This window comes from Pseudoliparis swirei, chromosome 7, assembly GCF_029220125.1.
Source record: "Pseudoliparis swirei isolate HS2019 ecotype Mariana Trench chromosome 7, NWPU_hadal_v1, whole genome shotgun sequence".
Classification (NCBI taxonomy): Eukaryota; Metazoa; Chordata; class Actinopteri; order Perciformes; family Liparidae; genus Pseudoliparis; species Pseudoliparis swirei.
Genome location: NC_079394.1, coordinates 11,637,635 through 11,656,463, shown reverse-complemented (window position 1 = coordinate 11,656,463; position 18,829 = coordinate 11,637,635). Strand labels below are relative to the sequence as shown.

The 18,829-nt window shown below is 45.4% G+C and overlaps 1 protein-coding gene across 1 annotated transcript in view; it reads left to right on the top strand.

Annotated features, from left to right (window-relative positions):
* The first annotated feature begins 527 nt into the window (after window positions 1-527).
* Window positions 528-18,829, top strand: part of si:dkey-215k6.1 (transmembrane protein 132B) — a 247,211-nt gene continuing 228,909 nt past the window's right edge. The window contains 1 exon segment of the mRNA XM_056420146.1: window positions 528-1,004. Coding sequence (XP_056276121.1) covers window positions 923-1,004 — 82 coding nt within the window. The 5' untranslated portion in view covers window positions 528-922.

The window sequence follows — 18,829 nt, the reverse complement described above, 5'->3', positions numbered from 1 at the left end:
CTAACTGGTGAATGAATGCCCAAATACATTCCCACACTCCATTGGCTGCCCAGGTGTCACTCAAATCCCCAATCCCCAATTCCCGGCCCACGCCCCCCACTTCCTCCGCCCAATGCACTGCCCCTCCTCCTCCTCTTCCTCCTCCTCTGCCGGCTGGTGGAAGCGTCAGACCTCCTCCTCTTCTGTCCTCTCCTCCCTCCATCCCGCGGAGGAGTGTATACAGCCTCTCAAGTTGAACCTCACACACATGCACAGCAGGAGGAGGAGAGTCGGAGGAGAGAGAGAGAGAGAGAGGGAGAGAGAGAGAGAGAGAGGACTGAGTCGCTGCCGGGCGAGCGAAATTCGGATTTTATTAAATACCTTTAATATCCTTAAGTGACACGAGTTGTCTGGGCTTTAGTTGTTTCCATCCTGCGTTATAAGTGGACTCCCCCCCCCCCCCGCGTCGTTGGGGGAGTTCTTCGTCAACTTAAACTTTGGAAGAAGGAGAAGTGTGATGACGGGAGAGACATTGAGGCGTCCTCGGCTTGAGCTGTCCCGTTTGGATACATAACGCGCAGGAGCGCCCCGGTGGAAGAAGCTCTCTGCGGGGGGAACGGGTTGATCCCTCGGCTCTCCGAGACACACCGCAGACTTTTTATTTTGTTTTTGTTGTTGTTGTTGAGGGGAGGATTAAAAAGAAACCAGTCTGCACCGGAATTGCCCAACGGGGGTTTCTTTTTTATGACTGACTCCAGGAGGATTTATAGTTTATTCCAGACATCATCTGCGCGGTGTGTTGCCTCAAAGCGCATGTTTTGGTCAAATAGAGATTATTGATGGCATCGATGCGGATAACTGATTAAAAGACCCCCCGTTGTCCGTTTGGCGAACAGTTGCGGAGGTTGTTTCTTTTTCTTCTTCTTCTATACCGGCGGGAGGGATGCAGACTGTCGGGAGAAAGGGAGGAGCGCTGGTGGGATGTCGCCTCTGGAAGACGGTGCTTCTTATTTTCCTGTGGAAAGGTAAGAGAAGCAGATGCAGTCGACAACTTGTCGTCAGTTTGAAACTGAGTCGTTTTCATTTTTTTGGGAGGCTGAATATCAGGAATGTCGCCGGCACTTGCAGTGTGTTTCAGTTTCGTTTTGAACTTTTTATTTAAGTCTGAAAGGCACCATCACATTTAATGTAATCGCTATTTCTTGGATTTCATGGTGCGTAAATGTACGCTTTTGGAGATGAGTGATGTTATAGACAGCGAGGGGGTCGGCGGTTGGATCTCCCGCCTCTGCTATAGCCCTACCCTTGTGTCCTCCAGCAAGACATTTAACCCCGAATTGCTCCCTAGCTGTAGCCGTGTCTATACGGGGTGAATGTGAGTCGCTTTGGATACAAGCGTCAGCTAAATGTAACGTAAAGGTCGAAGAAGGGAAACCCAACTAAATAAACTAAAGTGTAGCATGCAACTCCATCACGGGACGACTCGTCACTAAAAGAGTGTTCAACTGGAACAAGGTGCATGAAGTCACGACACCTTTCCGAAATGACTCTTGCTCGCCATGTGGCGACCACACGCGCGCGGACGTGACGTCCGCCAACCTGAAAACACTGCACATTGAAATAAGTTGTGTAAAAAAAATGTATATGCCGATTCATCAGCTGATATTCATCTCTAAACCTCCTATATCGAAACGAGTGTGTGGAACAATAACTCATTGACGGTGCTTCAAACGACTATTGCGCTAAGTGGTGCCATCGGAGACACGCGGAACCCCGGCTGGCCGGCGGTGAGTTCTCCGAGAGGACGGACCCGACCTCGCGGCGGCGTTTTGTCCCTTGGATATAATATTATATGACGAGGTCCTTTAAAAAGGAAGGAACATCGTCTGTCCTCTCGCGTCCCTTATCAACACGTACTCACGAACGCTGCACAGGGAGCCTCCCCAAATGCCAAGTGATGGAAGGGAAATTACGATGAGATAATGTTGCAGGCATTACATAGAGAAACAGATTCCACCAATCACATGCACGCGTCGTTAAAGTCTTTAAAGGACTTGAATGACTTGTGGTGCGTGATTTTGGGGAAAAAAACCCTCAATTGAACTGGTCTGTTAAGCTCGAGTGAAGCCACGCCATCATTTGTGTTCCAGTCTGCGCATGCGATTCACTGTATTGATCAAAGATCACTAAACACGGGCTGATGTAGTCTGAACCCACTTATCCCCGAGAAATGAGAAAAAGAGAAAAAACGAAGCAGAAAAAAGGAGGCTGACACTAAATGTTGGATTTGGAGAGCCCTCTTGAGTGCGCACTTGTACGCATCCGTTGCCCACACAGTCAGTCCCCTTCTGCATTAGTATCTCCCGTGAGTCGAGTGTCCTGCGCGCGCGCGTGCATGCATGCGTGCGTTTTTAATAAGCTCTGGTCACTCACGGCCCACTGAGCAGTTAAAAAGTGGCCGGGTTGCGTGCTGCGGAGCGCAGCGGACGCCGGCGCCGACAGGAGACCGAACAGCTGCGCCAGGCACAAGGCTGAGTAACCACGAGAGGAAATGAACCAAAACCCTTCCTCTCTCTCCCCCCTGGTCTCCTCTTCTTCGCATGGGATGGAATACAAAGGGCAAATTTTTTTTCCTTCTGTCTCTATACCTTTTTTTGTCTGACAGTGCATATTGCTCGTTGATCGCAGTTTAGTTGCTCCCTCGGGTTGACCAATAGTTTGTCTTGCTTTGTATCAGCCTCTCTCTCTCTCTCTCTTTCTTTCATAGGGAAAGGTCTATTCCGAATTGGTTCAACACTGGGCATGAGGGAGCTCTGGCTCTAATGCTTTGATGGCCACCTAAGGCAGTTTAAAAAAGCAAAACACCAACCTTGCTCTTTCTCTTTCTCCCTTACCACCATTTAAAAGACACTTTGCTCAGTTTCAGGGTTGTATCGTCTCTGGCTACTTTCTGTTCAGACACACATGTCGCCGCACCTCCAATCAAAGCGTTGCCTTCAGTGTCTCCCCATGTACAGCCCCCCTACGTGATCGTCATCGTTATTCCTTGAGTGCCAATTTCTATTTCTCTCCCGTCCCTCCATTTCATCGTAATTGCGTCACTCTGGTATTTTCATCATGCGGGTCGTCTCCCAGGTTGTCGTCGTGGGGTTTCTTGAGACGCAGAGCGTCAGAAAGATGGCGCCTCGGAGGCAAACGATTAGTTAGGCCTTGGGAAGGTTCAGAAGCTGAGTCGTAACCGTGGGGGGATTGTGAATCGGCTCTTTCTTCTCAGGAGGAGGTCTGGAGTGGATGTGTGTCCTGGGTGTTCCTCACACACGCTCATGCAAATCCAACAAAGTCAACACATGCATATATATTATATATATATATATATTTTAAATGTATCACCCAGTTTAGCGTTGATGATGTTTTAGGCCCAATGCATAAAGTCAGTGCACTGATTTAATCATATCACACTTATGTGCCATGTCATCAATCAGCAATGATGCTTCCTGATACATGGAGCTGCTGATCTGCGTGCTTGTGCATGTTCATAACACATAATGCATCATCACATGCTGTTTCTGCGACTTATCTTAGCCTATTTCATACATGTATACATAGTTTGTCCACTGGCGAGAGCTATTTATTTTTGAACTGTAAAATAACCGGTTCGGTAAATATAAAAAAGCGGCATGCTTTTATTTCAAATCTATATTTTTCACTGTCGTTGCACAAGCTTCATTTTGATCATTTCTCACAGCAGATTACCTCATTGTTCAGTGGCAGCTTGTACTTTGTGTCAAACGCTGCATGTAAAAAAAATCAGGCACCATTCAAAGTGTGTGTGTGTGTGTGTGCTTGAGCATGTTTCTGCACTATACTGCTAACCTGTAGCAGAATGTCAGCACTATGCACCATTACTCATGCAATAGAGAGTATTAATAATTAGGGATGTAGTATCACCCAGACACACACACACACACACACACACACACACAATGGTTGTCTCCCACCCTGTCCTTTGTACGCTGCCCTCTCTGAGAGTGTATTGCTTTTTGTGTCACATTGTTCATTCACTGGCTCGCTGACTCACTCAGAGACACACACACACACACACACACACACACACACACACACACACACACACACATGTGTACGTGCAAACACACACACACACACACACACATCACATCCAAACACACCCACGCGCCCAGGGGAGCTTATTCTCTGGAAATAAAAGCAACAAAGAAGATTTAAAATCAGACCGAAGACATTTCAGAGATGGAAAATGTGAACTTCTGAAAATGTTCCCATGAATGCTTCGGGGGGAAAGGCGGGGCACGAAGGAGTGTGATGCGAGCGTGTGCGGCGCCGAGCTCCGTCAGAGCGAGCATCTTTTTTTTCTCGTCGCAGCACGGAGGGTCATAGATACGGTGGGAAAAAACAAATTGGGTGGACGGGAAGAAGTGAACGAGGAGGCAGCCGTCGCTCCCTGCCTCCTCGTTCCTCGGTCACGAGACGGTCGGCTGTTAGCCGTATTGATTTCTAAGCATCTTGTGCGTTCTGGATATCACATTGTGACTGCAAGATTACCTTGTTTGGGGAAGTGGAAGAGAAAACCGTCTCCCCTTGTTTTCAAAAAACTATTGTCAAGGTGCTCTTGAGTCTGAAAGCCCGTCCATCGCCACGGCGCTGCACAGCTGGGGCAGCCGTACAGATGTGAACGCACACCTGCACCGTGTTTTCCCTTCATCACACTGTATTGGCGTTTCTTTTCTCTTTTTCTTTTCCGAGCTGTCAGCCGAGCGGTCCTTTTCTTCACCTTTTCGCTCAGCCGCGACTCGTCTCCTCCGGTTCCAATGCTACACAACAACAACAAAAATAGATTGATGTTTGCCAGCTGGCATTCATAAGCGTACTTCATCTTGTCATCTTTTTTCCCAGCGTGAAAGGAAAACACAGATCGTCTTTGTACGTACTGGGATACAACGAAGGTCTCGGAAATCTCAGTTTGTTTCTCATGAGCGTGCGTCCGTTGCTTTTTTACCTCAGTTGAACCAAATTGTATTCATGTTCTTTAGACATTTAGTGATTGTGAATCGGTTTCATGCGTATCGACGGGTCCGATGCACAAGACCACACAAACACACAGAGGTCTAAGGGAGCTGGGTGACGGGGGGGGGGGGGGGGGGGGGAGAATTGGCCCTCCTCGTCACGAGGAGGCCAACTCTCGTTGTCATCGCACAGAGGAGGAGGAAGAGACGGAGATGGAGAGATTGAGATTGTATTCATCCTCCGTTTACGCTCCCTCCGTATCGGCGAAGCTCATCTCGAAGCGTACCGTTTGTGGCAGGGCCTCGATCTGCTAACACACACTTGCACACACATGCTCTCTCTCTCTCTCTCTCTCTCTGGCATGCACGACAGACGCAACATAATAATGTATTATCAGGAAGCCACAATGTGTAATCATGTGCTCACAATATTGTGGCCAGAGTAACATGCCCACAACGTAACTCAAATGATGCGGTTAAAAAAAAAGAAAAGTATTTTGCCATTTAAGTGACGTTGGGACAGAAAGACTAATCAAAACATGTTGTTCTTCCCCCCTTTCCTTATCTGTACATGTCAATTATTTCATACTTTAGCTGTCTGTTGTAACAATAATGCTTATGGGTGGAAATGTTCTTGTGTTTCTACCGGGTTCAAACAGCCACTATGAGGTGAAGGGTTAATAATCCTCCCGGATGTGTCACTGACCTCTGTCTCCTGCCTTCATCGTTACATTTTTACACGCGTGTTCACTGTGTTTTATCCACAGCACTTTATGGAGATGTTTCTTTATTTGCACTTTTTAGGCATCTGTTCTATGGGGTCATCTGTGAACTTCTTACCCTCCTGATAGGAGTTTATCCTCTGTGACTGAAAGTCAACTGCTGGTGAATAATCCAACTTTGTCTGCACACGAGTGTTTGTGTGTGTGTCAAAATGTCTGAGCCTGCAATTCAGTGAGACGGCTGGGTTTCAAAGGCCTGTCGAGAGTTGTATGGGTCCCGCTAACAAGCCAGTCATATTCACTCCGATTACCATGAACAGCCGAACACATTTTGTGTGTTTGTGTGTGTGTGCATGTGTGTGTTTGTGTATGTGTGTAACCGCTATTGTAGGTCTAGAAGTCAGGTCCAGGGGTTCACGGATAAGCTAATCAGCAACACATTGGCCCGTACATTAGCTTCACTTGGCTGGTTAGCCACACTCTGTGTGTGTGTGTGTGTGTGTGTGTGTGTGTGAGAGAGAGGGAGAAACTGAAATAGATGATCATTATCATCGCGCCATAATGATTCAGAGGAGACTAACAATGGATTATCATGAGCTTTAGAGTGTGAAGGCTAAAGTATCAGTTGCCTGTCAGTAGCCAGTCGTTAATCTTCATCATAGATTTGACCAAACGTTGATACTGTGGTACCTCAAATATTAATATCTACGGGAGTATTAGACCACGGTGAGTAATATTGAATCCATGATGGGTTTAGATGTGCTCAGTAGGCCGGTCTCCTAAAACCACCCAGGAGGACGCTGGTCGTGTCCCGTGTGAACCCAAAAGTCAACTCATTTACATATTTTAAGTTGAGGTTTGGATTCATATTAACGTAACTCAAGTACGCAAATAAGGGAAGTAGGTTACGATAAATACATCATAAAAGTTAAGTATGTTGCGTTTTTTTGGAATTTTTCAATTACCAATAATAATCACGTGTTTACTTATTTACATTTTTTCAAAGTGGGTGCAAACGGAGTATAGAGCGTATTCACTCACGTGACCACAACAAACTCTGGCGGCCATCTTGGGTTCCCACCACGGCATTGTTTTGCTTGCTTGTATGCCGCTCTTCCCTGAGAAATGACTATTATATCCTGAAAGAGACACGATTTCAGTTCAAAACGGTGTGCCTTGTGATTATGGTACTGTGCCTCATTGTTGGATGTGGGACTAATGATTCAGAATATGGGTTTATCAGCTCAACAAGAGGCTATTACTTCAACTTGTCGGCTTCACTCGGCGTATGAGCGTCAGGACTGTTCTCATGTGTTTCTGTTGCTACATCGGGTTGTGGGCACGTTTCCATTGACACACTCTCGTCAATAATCTCTTTTTGCTTTTTTCGCCGAACGAAAATCAATGTCTTTCACTTGCGCAAAAGGAACTGTGGATGGAAACTTGGGAGGAAGCCATGAACATGGCAACTCCGTCGGGCGATGTCTGCCTTTACTCTGTGATTCATTTCAAGGTAAAATAAAACACTGGCTCCATGGGAACAGCACTCAGCACGGCCAGCCAAACAGTCACTGCTGGTCCTGAAGGAGCTGGGCGGCTCATCCAGACACTCGTCCTGGAGGCGGAGCTGTGCGACTACGGATCATATATGAACCCAGACACGGGGCGCTTGATGTTCCGACATTTGTGGTATTTCCACAACAAGTATAACGCAGAAATAGTTGTTAATGTCCCATGGTCGATAGCGGAAATGAAAACTGTTTTACAGGAATGTGACCGGGCTATGTGCTGGTAAATAGGGGTAACTAGCGAATTAACCACAAAGTGTTGAGCGAGTAAAATCAGGTAAAAAAGCGTTGCAAATATTCAATTCCAACCGCTGAAATCTTTCTTTGGTAATGCAGAAGGACATGGGGTTGCTGGGCTCTCGCATAATCAAACAGCGGACACGATAGCCAGGTCAACTTCTTCTGACATTTAATAAGTGGGACCCCAAGATGGCGCGATTGAGATTCTGACGTGACGTGAATACGCCCTATAGTCTGAGTCGTTGGTACTCGACAGTTTCATTTTTGGTGCATGGTGGCTTTTTCAAGCAAACTTTCGGTGATTTGATTTGTACCGAAAGGAATCGCAGAATCACTTAATCCATCATATTTTTCTTCTTTCTTCTCTCCCTCTGCATTCATCTCGTGTATTAATCTACGACTGATATCCTTTTTGTTTTAGTGGCGGCATTAAGCCGGCAATCTGCTGCCTGGCGGAATCTTTAGATGGCTAATTGTTTATTTATGTCCTTTCATCGCAACACTATTTTTCTCTGACAAACATCTGAGGAGCAATAACAGGGATTTAATGGGCCGCTGCTTAGCAGGCACCCGAGAGGAAGAGACACATTCCTCTGTCTTCTTTCTTTCCCCCCCCTTTTTTTTAGCATCCTGTTTCTTCTCGGCCTTTATTGTGACATTTTCGCTCATTTAATCATCCTCATAGGGCCATCAATCATTCTTACATTTCATCTGTCTGTTTCTCCCCATTTATTCTCCACCCGTCGTCCCGTTCTCTCTCCTCCATCGCATCCTTCTTTGTCTCCTGATACTTTTCTCTCGCTTTCTTTAATTCTTCCTTCGGCTCCCCCATCTCTCTCCAAAATGCAATATTTCTCTCCTTGTCATCTCTTCCTCTGTTCTGAACCCTTCTCTCTCTCTCTCTCCCCCCATCTTTTCTCTCGCCGTCACCCATCGATATGTTCCCACCTGTCATCCCCTTTTTCTCTCCTCTTCTCCCTCTCTCTCCTTCCCTCTCCCTCCCTGAGCAGCTCTTAACCAGTCCTCTGAGAGTGTGTGAGCTGCTCGGCCTAAATGATTTTCTATTACCGCCGCCTGTTAACAGCGCTCCATTTGATCAAGCTAATGAAATTGAAAACTTTCATCTCAGTCAAATTGATTTCAAACCTGAAGCCATAGGCGAGAGAGAGAGAGAGAGAGAATGAGAGAAAGAAAGCGTCAGAGAGAGAGCGAGAGACAGAGAGAGAGAGAAGGCAAGATGTTGTGTGAATTATATTTTAGACACACACAGAAATCAGTTAGTCTGCATGTCGGTTCACTATTGTCCTTGGGATATGAAAGGAGCAACATGCCTTGTCTTTTGTTTGCGTGTGTGTGTGTGTGTGTGTGTGTGTGTGAGACCACGTATCCAGGAATTTGTGCATTATATTATATTGTTTGCATTTTTATGCTTATGCGTAAATTAAGTTTTCTCTGATGTAGATCATATACGATTGGACATACCAGTAGAATACTAGACTGGTTTAGTTCAGATTAACACGCCTCTCAGTCGCGTGAAGACATTTGCGTGTTCACGTTCTCTCTCTCCGCCCAGATGTTTGATCCAGCAGCTCAACGTGGATCAAAGTCGACTCGTCTAGTCAGCTCAAGCTCATGTGGAGCCGATGTGGGCTTCACAGGTTGATTTGGGGTTGTCTTACCTGTTGATAGGAATAATATATATATATATTTATATATAGAATACTTATTCATATATATATATATATATATATATATATATATATTGTTTGTGGTATTTAAGGATTACAATAATTTTATGATCACATCCCTATCTGATGTTTTTTACATTTTTTTAATAATTATTACATTTTTATTATCATCTTTACATGCTTGTAGTATAATAAATAATAAGGAAAAGTTGACAGAAAGAAACCTCAATCCAGACCGGTGTATTCTTCCTGTTTGTTGGCCACATCTCTTCATCTGACTCTGATTTAACATTTGTACTCCAGCTCTTCCTCTTTTGTTGTGCACATTTTATCAAAAAAAGTTAGAAATGTTTCAGCGTGTTTTCTCTCTGCTTTTGTAAAGGAAAATTCAAGAATGTGACGACCACAGGATATTGTGGCTTTGCGATGCAATTCCAATAATGGGGTACTTGTCATCTTTTGTATATTTCCTCTTTTTCACCTTTTCCACCCATTCATTTTGTTTGCTATGCTCAAAAAAGACACTGCTTTGACTTCTTTTGTTTGTAAATAGCCATAGTCAGCAAAAAGAAAATAAATGGTTTAATTTTGTTTCCGGTCACATCTACGGAATTACTTTTTCTTCTTCTTTCGTGTTTACTTGTTTTCTAGCCTGGTTTGTTGTGTTTCCTCTCTAAAGAGAAATAGCCAGGAGTCCAGTTTCTTGATTGAATTCACTAAAAGAATCATTACCAATCATATAGAATTAACTTTTATTCCTTTTTATATGAGGCTAGTTCACTCTAAGAAACCTCATGTCAGAATACTATAGATTCATAAATGACTCTATATACACTTACATGCAGAGCTATACTGTGCTTATATACTTTGTTTATGGTTATTATTATAGTTATAGTAGTGGCAAATAAAAGGATAAAGGCATATCAAATGCACAGTGTGCAAGAACATGCCGACATGTTGCCCCTCAGGTCATCATCAGCACATTAAATTATGCACACACTTTTATTTGGGATGAACATAAAACGTATTCAAGATATTCTAAGGGATTTGAATTCAGCCAAACTGGCAAAACAAACTCAGGAGGGCTCAAAGAGAGGTTTACACAGTGAACTTAAGATCCAATAAAATGTTTTCATAGGCGTATGTATGTATGTATATACACACACAGGTGTTTTTTACTTTGTTTGTGTGAATGTAGTTTAGGGCCCAAGGGGCTTCAGATCTTTGGCTGCTGAACACTTGATGGCATTAGCTTCCGTCTGAGAGCGAGCGAGAATTTAAACCGCTAAGAAGGGCGAGTTGCAGAGGGACACATTAAAAGGCCGGACCAGGCCACGATCTGGGCGCTGGGGAAGGAAAAAAAATGGGATAAAGAGATGGAGAGAGTGAGGCAAAAGAGATGAAAAGAGGATGAAAAAGTAAGCAGTGTGAAATGAGACTTGAGAGGGGACGATTGGAAAGAGATGGGAGAGAGAGAAAAAAACGAATCACAGGGCAAAAGAAGGAGGAAGACGGAACGGAGAGAAAAAAGACAAGATGAACAGTCGGGAGACAAAAGAATGGGAGAATTAAGCTGTTTTGGGGGATGAGAAAGCTGGAGAGCGAGGGTTAGGGGCGGCGAGTGTTTCAGCGTTTCCTCTGTGTTGCTCTCCGCCTGTAGGCCGACGTTACAGTGGAGGTTTCCTCTATTTATAAAGCTCCCAGTGGCTCCCAGTGGCTCCCAGGACTCCATCTACATAACGCTTAACATGCTCAGCTCGGCTGCGCTCTGCCCGTCAAAGGGAGACGGTGTAAGGATTTCGGGCATCAATCCCTGAGGGTTGCCAGGCGTCCGGGAGGAGGGGGGGGGGGGGGAAGCTGTCGACATAGTAATTGAATTAAAATGCTGCCGACGACACGTCCTGCAGGGGACCTTTTGGAAAGGGCCTGAAAAAAACAAAAAAATGCTCCGAAATATTTGTTTGTGTCTTGGTTTTTGACTGTCTCGCTTTAACGGTCCACTGATTTGAGAGCAGCGGCCCATAATGCATTATGAGTTTTCCGAGGTGTGAAGTACTGTATATCCACCAGCTTGTTGCTATACCTTTGATGAGCTGATGCCAGGCATCTTTTCACAATTTCCATTCCATAAACTTGGAAGATGCGAAAGAAAAGAAGAAGAAAAAATGCAGCTACTTTCAGAGGCTCCGAGATGATACAAGCGGCGCATCCGATGTTCCATCCGCCTGGAAGTTAAGGACAGTTCCATTACGTCTGATTGATAGAGCGCTCCATGGGCTCTTTTGAGAAGCAAAAAATTGCCTGAAAGAAACGGCGATGAACCGACTGAGGAGAACATCGATATCACGGTGAGATGTGGCACCAGGCTGTGCTTAAGAAATGAACAACTCGAGCTGCATCTGTTGTGGATGGCGCTGGCAGCCGGGTGATTACAGACGGTGACTCAACACACACACACACACACACACACACACACACACACACACACACACACACACACACACACACACACACACACACACACACACACACCCTGAGAGAGAGAGAGAGAGAGAGAGAGAGAGAGAGAGAGAGAGAGAGAGAGAGAGAGAGAGAGAGAGAGAGAGAGAGAGAGAGAGAGAGAGAGAGAGAGAGAGAGAGAGAGAGAGAGAGAGAGAGAGAGAGAGAGAGAGAGAGAGAGAGAGAGAGAGAGAGAGAGAGAGACGGTCGTGTTCCATCTTTCTGGAGCGCACTTGAACCACAAATGTGACCTTTTCCCATTTGTTGTGAGTCAATGGTCTTCTAGTCTCTGCCTCTGCAGCGTCTTCATGAACATCACCACGTTAATGTTTGAGTTCCCGCACTTTTTGTTTTGTTAAACTTGAACGGAATGTGTCGAGCCAGACGAAGACATGGTCCGGTGTATACGACTCTCATATTTCTATCATCGAATTATAGAATCGGATTATACAGTTAAAGGGGAACGCCACATTGCCTGTCTCTCAATCATTTTGACGTTGCATTGGACTACGACAACTTAGAGGTTCAATAAAAGGTTCAATAACTGTTTAAAAAGGTAAAAATTATTAAAATAGCTCTAGTGGTTGCAGAGATACAGCTTTTTTAGTTTGGGGATGCCATTTTCGGAGCAGAGGCCTAAACAAGCGTGGTTACCAAAAGGTTAATAGCCATCTTCAACTATAAAGGCTGTGTAAACCTGCTGTGTGTGTGTATAGGTGTGTGTGTGTGTGTGTGTACTTTTTCCTCAAGCAAACTTGTAGCGTTTAAAGGAAATGTCGTCAATCCATTGACGGACTCTTTTGTCCCTCGAGTACTTAGCATGTGTGTGTGTGTGTGTGTAAAGTGTTTGCTCACTGAATCTGTGTGTGTGTGTGTGTCTTTAAGCCAACATCGCTGTGTGCTTAGTGGGAGTCCTTTCAGGACTTTGAGGCTCAACTATTTGTTAAAGAGGGGAGGAAGCGATTAGCTCTCAGCTAACAAACCCTCTAACGAACCCCGCTAATGAACCCCGGGGGCAGCGGCTCTGGGACGGCCCTCGGCGCGCCACCGCAATTAGACCTGGCAGATAAGCGCTCGTTATGCAAACCAGTTGGAGTCAATCTGCATATCTTCACCTGAGACTCTCGCCGCGCGCCGGCAACTGTTTACCCAACGGCAGCGAGGAGGAAGAGAGGAGGCAGAGGAGAACGATTAGAGGAGACGGAGGTGACGGAGGGTTGGATGCCTTCACCCTGCGAGGTCGGACGTGTTTAGAGGGGCAGTGAATGGAGGGGGGGGGGATGTCAACGCCTTCTTTTTTCTTGTCTACATAGTGAGACATTTTTACCGCTTATCTCTGGTGGTGAATCCACTTTTCTTCTTTTCTTCAAATGTACACACGAGCATTGGCGTTTCACATTTAGTGTTTCTGGTTGATAGTGTGCCCAGATTCCACAAAGGAGCAGTTCTGCACATCTTTTTCCATTGTGGTTATAATGTGCCTTGTGAAACTGTTGGTTGGTGGAGGCCAGTAGTCCCAACATAGCCACTGCCGAGCGGCGCTCAGGACGACTGGGCTCGGTCTCAGGAAACAGAAAGGGTCTGGATGATGTGCGTTTCTTTATACATCGATAGATCTGCCGATGTGAGACTCGACGACTCATCTGACACTCGATCTACTCTGCGGCACTTTCGTTTATGAGTTTTGGACTGAAACTTTTCACATTTTCTACCGGATCGAAACGCAAGGCCCGTCCTGTTGGGGGACGAGCCGCGGTGTGCTGAGGAGCGCGAGAGTCTTGCTGTGATTGGTTCTCGGCTGAAAGTGTGTATCGTCCTGGCAACTGTCTCCTGGGTTTGATGCGTTTGACCTCAGCGTGGCAACGGGCTCGCTGATGGATCACTCGCTATACAGCCAACACACACCCAGTGGTCCGCTGCGGATATACAGGAGATACTGTATTCTGTCCTCATGTGCAGGAAAGTGTGTGTGTGTGTGTGTGTGTGTGTGTGTGCTGTGCACGTCGTCTAATTACGATAGCTGTGTTTTTCTCTCTCCTGCAATCAGTGTATAAACTACTTTTCTACTTTTTAGGATATCGGGTGTGAGATGGCATGTGTGTCTGAGAGAGTGAGATGCTGTGTGCGTGCGTGTGTGTGTGTGTATGTGTGTATGTGTGTGCGCACTGGCTCATTCGTGTAGTGGTTCTGAGACGATTATTTATCAGCTTGCTGAGTTGCGGCACAGTCAGCAGCCATCTTTATTACACACACAAATACACACATATGTACACACACACACACACACACACACACATATGTACCTTCAGGAGTTGTAGAAGTTATTCCATGTCCCTCTTACTTTATAAACAAACACACACACACACAGAGTCACGTGACTACACACACTTGTATACCTTATCTTAAACCCCTTATGCCTCAACACAAACATACTCCTTCAAACACTCTCTCCGACCAGCACACGCACACACACCCGCACACACACGCTCCCCCCCCCCCCCACACACACCCTTCCACCCCTGACTTTGTCCCTGTGACCTTGGGCAGTGTTGCCAGTGGCTGCTGCTGAGCGTTCTGCGCGGGGGGCTGGAGGGCGGGTGGAGAGCGGCTTGGCCCGGGATCACATGACTCTCCTCCCGCTCTCCGTCCGGCTGATGAATGAGAGCAAAGTTTCCCCCTCCCTGTTGACAGATGGCGGTGGAGTTTTTGGGGGGACTCATGAGGAGTTCATTTATAATGAAGCTCCTTTTTGGACTCCAGCTCGAAACAACATCATTTATTTTCAAATGAGGCGTGAATTCAGTTTTCACAAAGTGACGATGACTGATCACACGCAAAGAAATTGTCGGACTTCCAATTTTTCAATTTTCTTTGCCCGCTGAACTACTGCTGCGTTCAAGCTCTGTCCGCAAGGATAATTAAAAACCTCTTTTTAGTTTGTAGTCGTTTTAAGTCACAAGGAATAGTTTGGTAACTGGAGTCCTCGTTATTTACAAGTATGAGAAGAGAATACTGAGGAGGAGACAGAAAAATAAAAACAATGAAGAGTTGTAGCCTACATGACTCATTCTGCAGCAGTTTGCATTGTCAGTTTATGAAAATTAATCCCAGGAAGTAACGTAACACGTTTTTAATGATGGCTTTTTGTTTCCATAATTATTTTTCACAAAATCAATTTAAAAGTAATGGATTGATAGATTATAATTGTTTGTGTTTGTGTGGCTACACATGTTTGGATGCATGGAGACCAGTTCAGGTGTACATTTGCTCTAGATCACACGTGTCAAGCACAAGGCCCGCGGGCCCAAAAGCGGCCCACCACGTCATTTTATGTGGCCCATGACGGCTTGAAAGACATATGATCACCTTTTATTTCCTGTGCTTTTATTTTGAAGGTTTCAAATGAAATGGATTTGGGTTCTAATATTAGAGAAATGTTCTTGCGTACAATATTTCTTTTAAAAGTTACTACCGGGCCTTTAAGAGGCGGCCATGATACCTACGTGGCCCACGGTGAAAATGAGTTTGACACCCCTGATCTAGATCGTGCACATATCTGGTTAGCTGCGTTCAATGGAAAGTTGAACCAAGCTTTATTTTGAAGCAGGAAGTGGCTGCATTAATATTTCTTTGTGACTGTAACTTATGAACAAATCACTTTTGGAAGGCCGGTGTATCCATTCCATCCGTTCCAGGACGGAGGATACAATCGTCAAGGAACTGCATGTCAGGCTGAGAAAAGAAATCCAGTTTCCTTTAATTTGTTAATCATCTGTAAGAACCCGTCACCGTCGGGGGGGGGGAGGAGACAATCAAGCTCGAGCCCCTCCCTCTGGCGTCACCGTGCGGTCCGACGTTGGCTGTGGCTTTAACGATCCGGTTTTATAAGCTGAAAGAAGTGAAGTGAAGTCACGTTGAAGCTTCAGCTGAGCTCTTGCTAAATATTGCCGCGGTGAAGCAATAAAGCGGACTCTCTGCGACGTGGAGAGCATTGTCATCGCAATTTCTCATCTTCGTGACAAATTGAATTTGTTTTATGAACTATTGAGGTAAATATGCAACACATACACACACATGGGGTCTGGCAGTATGAGTCCACAGCCTCGGAGCCCGCACAGCTGCTGGCTGCCATTTTGAGAAACAGCTGACATTTGCCTTCCCTCTCCATCAGATACGCTAGTGGGCATGGGCCTCTGACATTTCTGACTGTGTGTGTCCTTGTGTGTGTGTGTGTGTGTGTGTAATGAGTTACTTGGGCATGCCCCCCTGACATTTTATTGGATGCTAATGGTATTCATTGCCATGGCAGCTGGAGGGGAGGCGGGCATGGCTGTCTGTGTGTAAATGGCGCCTGTCGCTAACCTGCAAGTATATGTGTGTGTGTGTGTGTGTTGTTAGGTATAGGGGGGGGGGGGGGTTCCTGTGACACACGGTGTTGGACGGAGTCACTGTTGCATGTGTGTGTTTGTGGATGTGAATGTTGATAGATTAATGTGTGTTGGTGTTAGTCTGCGTGCCATTGTGTGTGTGTGTGTGTGTTCATTTCTGCATGTGTGTGTCTTCGTGTGGGCAGTAAGTGGTCTTCAGTCCTTGTGTGTGTGTGTGTGTGTGTGTGTCTGGAGGGCAGGGAGATAAAGGTGCCTGCTTTTTTCTGATAAGGACTCCCACCTCCACCTCTCTATCACTCCACTGTTCCCTCCATCCTCTCCGTCCTTCCGCCGTTTCCTTTCTATCTGAAACTGTCTATCTCTCTTTTTGTGCCTCTGTGTCGTTCCTCCCGTCTCTACTCTTCTACTCTGCACTTTGGACATTCCTGTTGTGAGATGAAATGGAGATACAGTCGCCCCGGGGGATCGTTTTAACATTCAACCAGAGAAAAAATAATTTACAGGCAAATAGAAAATCGATCCGTTTTTTTTATTATCGCTCTAATAAAAAATTAAAAAATAAATAAAATGTTCCTATTTGGCCAAGTTAAATAACGAGTTGAGTTTCCTAAAAAATAAAAGAGCGAAAAATATCTTGCGACATGAATATGATTGGGGTGTTATAAACATAATGAAATGCCGTAGTGGTGTTTTGAATCACTTTGACTTTAACTGCATTTGCTCGACATGCAGAAGAAGCAACACACTGAGTTGAAAGTATTTTTTAGGAACAGGAAACTACGCACAGCAGCTGGTTTATTGTTGTGAGACAAATCAGCATCTGTTCAATATTAATTTAAAGAATTTGGTTATCTGTGTCGTGAATGTCATCCCTTATTGGCTACCTGTTGAGGACACTTGTTGAAACATATTTCTTTAAGGTCATTCTACCTGTGGTCAATTTTGAAATGTGAGAGATAAGATTAAGTCTCCACTAATATTAGGCCATAGCGTATGACACTAAATGTTAAGAACCGATCTGGTGGAGCCCGTCTTTAAGAGTAGCTGCCACGGTGAAGTGCCTCCCCATCTGGGCTTCTCTGCTGTTAGAAGACGGAGAACGGCTCTAATTACAATCTTGTCACACTTTGCTGATCCACCAGGAAAGCGTTCCTCCTTTTCTTCCCTCGACGGTGAGGATCAGCGGAACAGTGACAGTGAGAGACCTTCGGCCGGGCCCGGTGGGTCTTCCTGGTCCTCCCACCTTGTTAATAACTGTACATCTGACACATGCAGCGACTGTAGCGCGGTGGGGTTTAGCCTGTGAGTGGAAACCACACGGAGCCTCTGATACAGCCGACCCCCTTGTTCTTTTCCTTTAAAGAGTGTCAAAACGAGAAAGAAATACAAACAATAATGAGTTTCGGCGTTGTGGAATTCCTGCTACCAACTACGCCACTGCCCTGTTGAGACTCCGCCCACTCCTCCTCTCTACCTCCATCTGCCTGATGGATCGTGAAGGTCTCCATCGTGGAATATGCCTACTACCAACTATTCATACACTCTGTCATATTCATTGAATGTGTTTTAACTCTAAATCTGTCCTTCTGGTCACACGACATCTATTGTTCTGTCCATCCTGGAGAGGGATCCTCCTCTGTTGCTCTCCTGAAGGTTTCTTCCCTTTTTTTCCCCCTGAAGTGTTATTTGGGAGTTTTTCCTGATCCGATGTGAGGTTTTGGGGCAGGGATGTCTATGTGTACAGATTGTAAAGCACTCCGAGACAAATTTGTAATTTGTGAAATTGGGCTATACAAATAAACTGAATTGAAATTGTTGTTGTTGTTGCCAGTGACTAAAACATTCAGTAAAATGTCCCCGCTCACCTATTTGACCTCATTGCCTCTCTTCTGCCCTCTCGCTGTCGGACATCTGTTCGTTCTCCGCTCATCGCTGGAGGAGAGGAGGAACTCCTCCATGTGCACCTCCCCTCTTCTCTCCTCCGTCTCCTCGCCCTACATAAAGTGTTCTGGATCTTCTTCCCCCTCAGTTTTCTCACTATTTTAACTTTATTACCTGTGACTTTTTCCTCCCTCCATCATCTGACGTCTGCGTGTCTCTCTGTCTTCACAGTCTTTTGTCGTCTCTCTTCAATCCTATCTTTCTTTTTCTCTCTCCTTTGTTTATCTCTCTGTATCCATTCCTCTGTCTTCTTTTCTCTCTCCCATCTGGCTGTTTAAGAACTGTTTGCCATCTGATGTTCCTATGAGAGGTAATTAAAGCCTGAATCACAGGCTCTGTGTGTGTGTGTGTGTGTGTGTGTGTGTTTTTGGTTGATTCATTTCATACATTTTCTTCAGACTAGCTGTAAAATGTTTGAGACACTCCCCACTACCATCACACACACACACACACACACACACAAACACAATGGGGTTTTAGCTGTCCTATCGCACCTGAACTACTCACCATCCTTCTCAAGTGAAGTTGTTTTTAGTCTTCAGCTCATTTCTAAACGCTTGCGATTGAAATATTCAGAAGAGACAAATCATTTATATAAGACGCTGTATTACGAAAGCAGCTATTCCAACCAGTTAATCAGCCATTAGGGCTTTCCGAGCGGCTACATCTCCCACGCTGACGACAATTAGCTCTGCCGTTATACATGTGAACGTTCATCTGTCAATTATGGCACCACAATGGCGGCGTAGCACCAATGTATGCAAA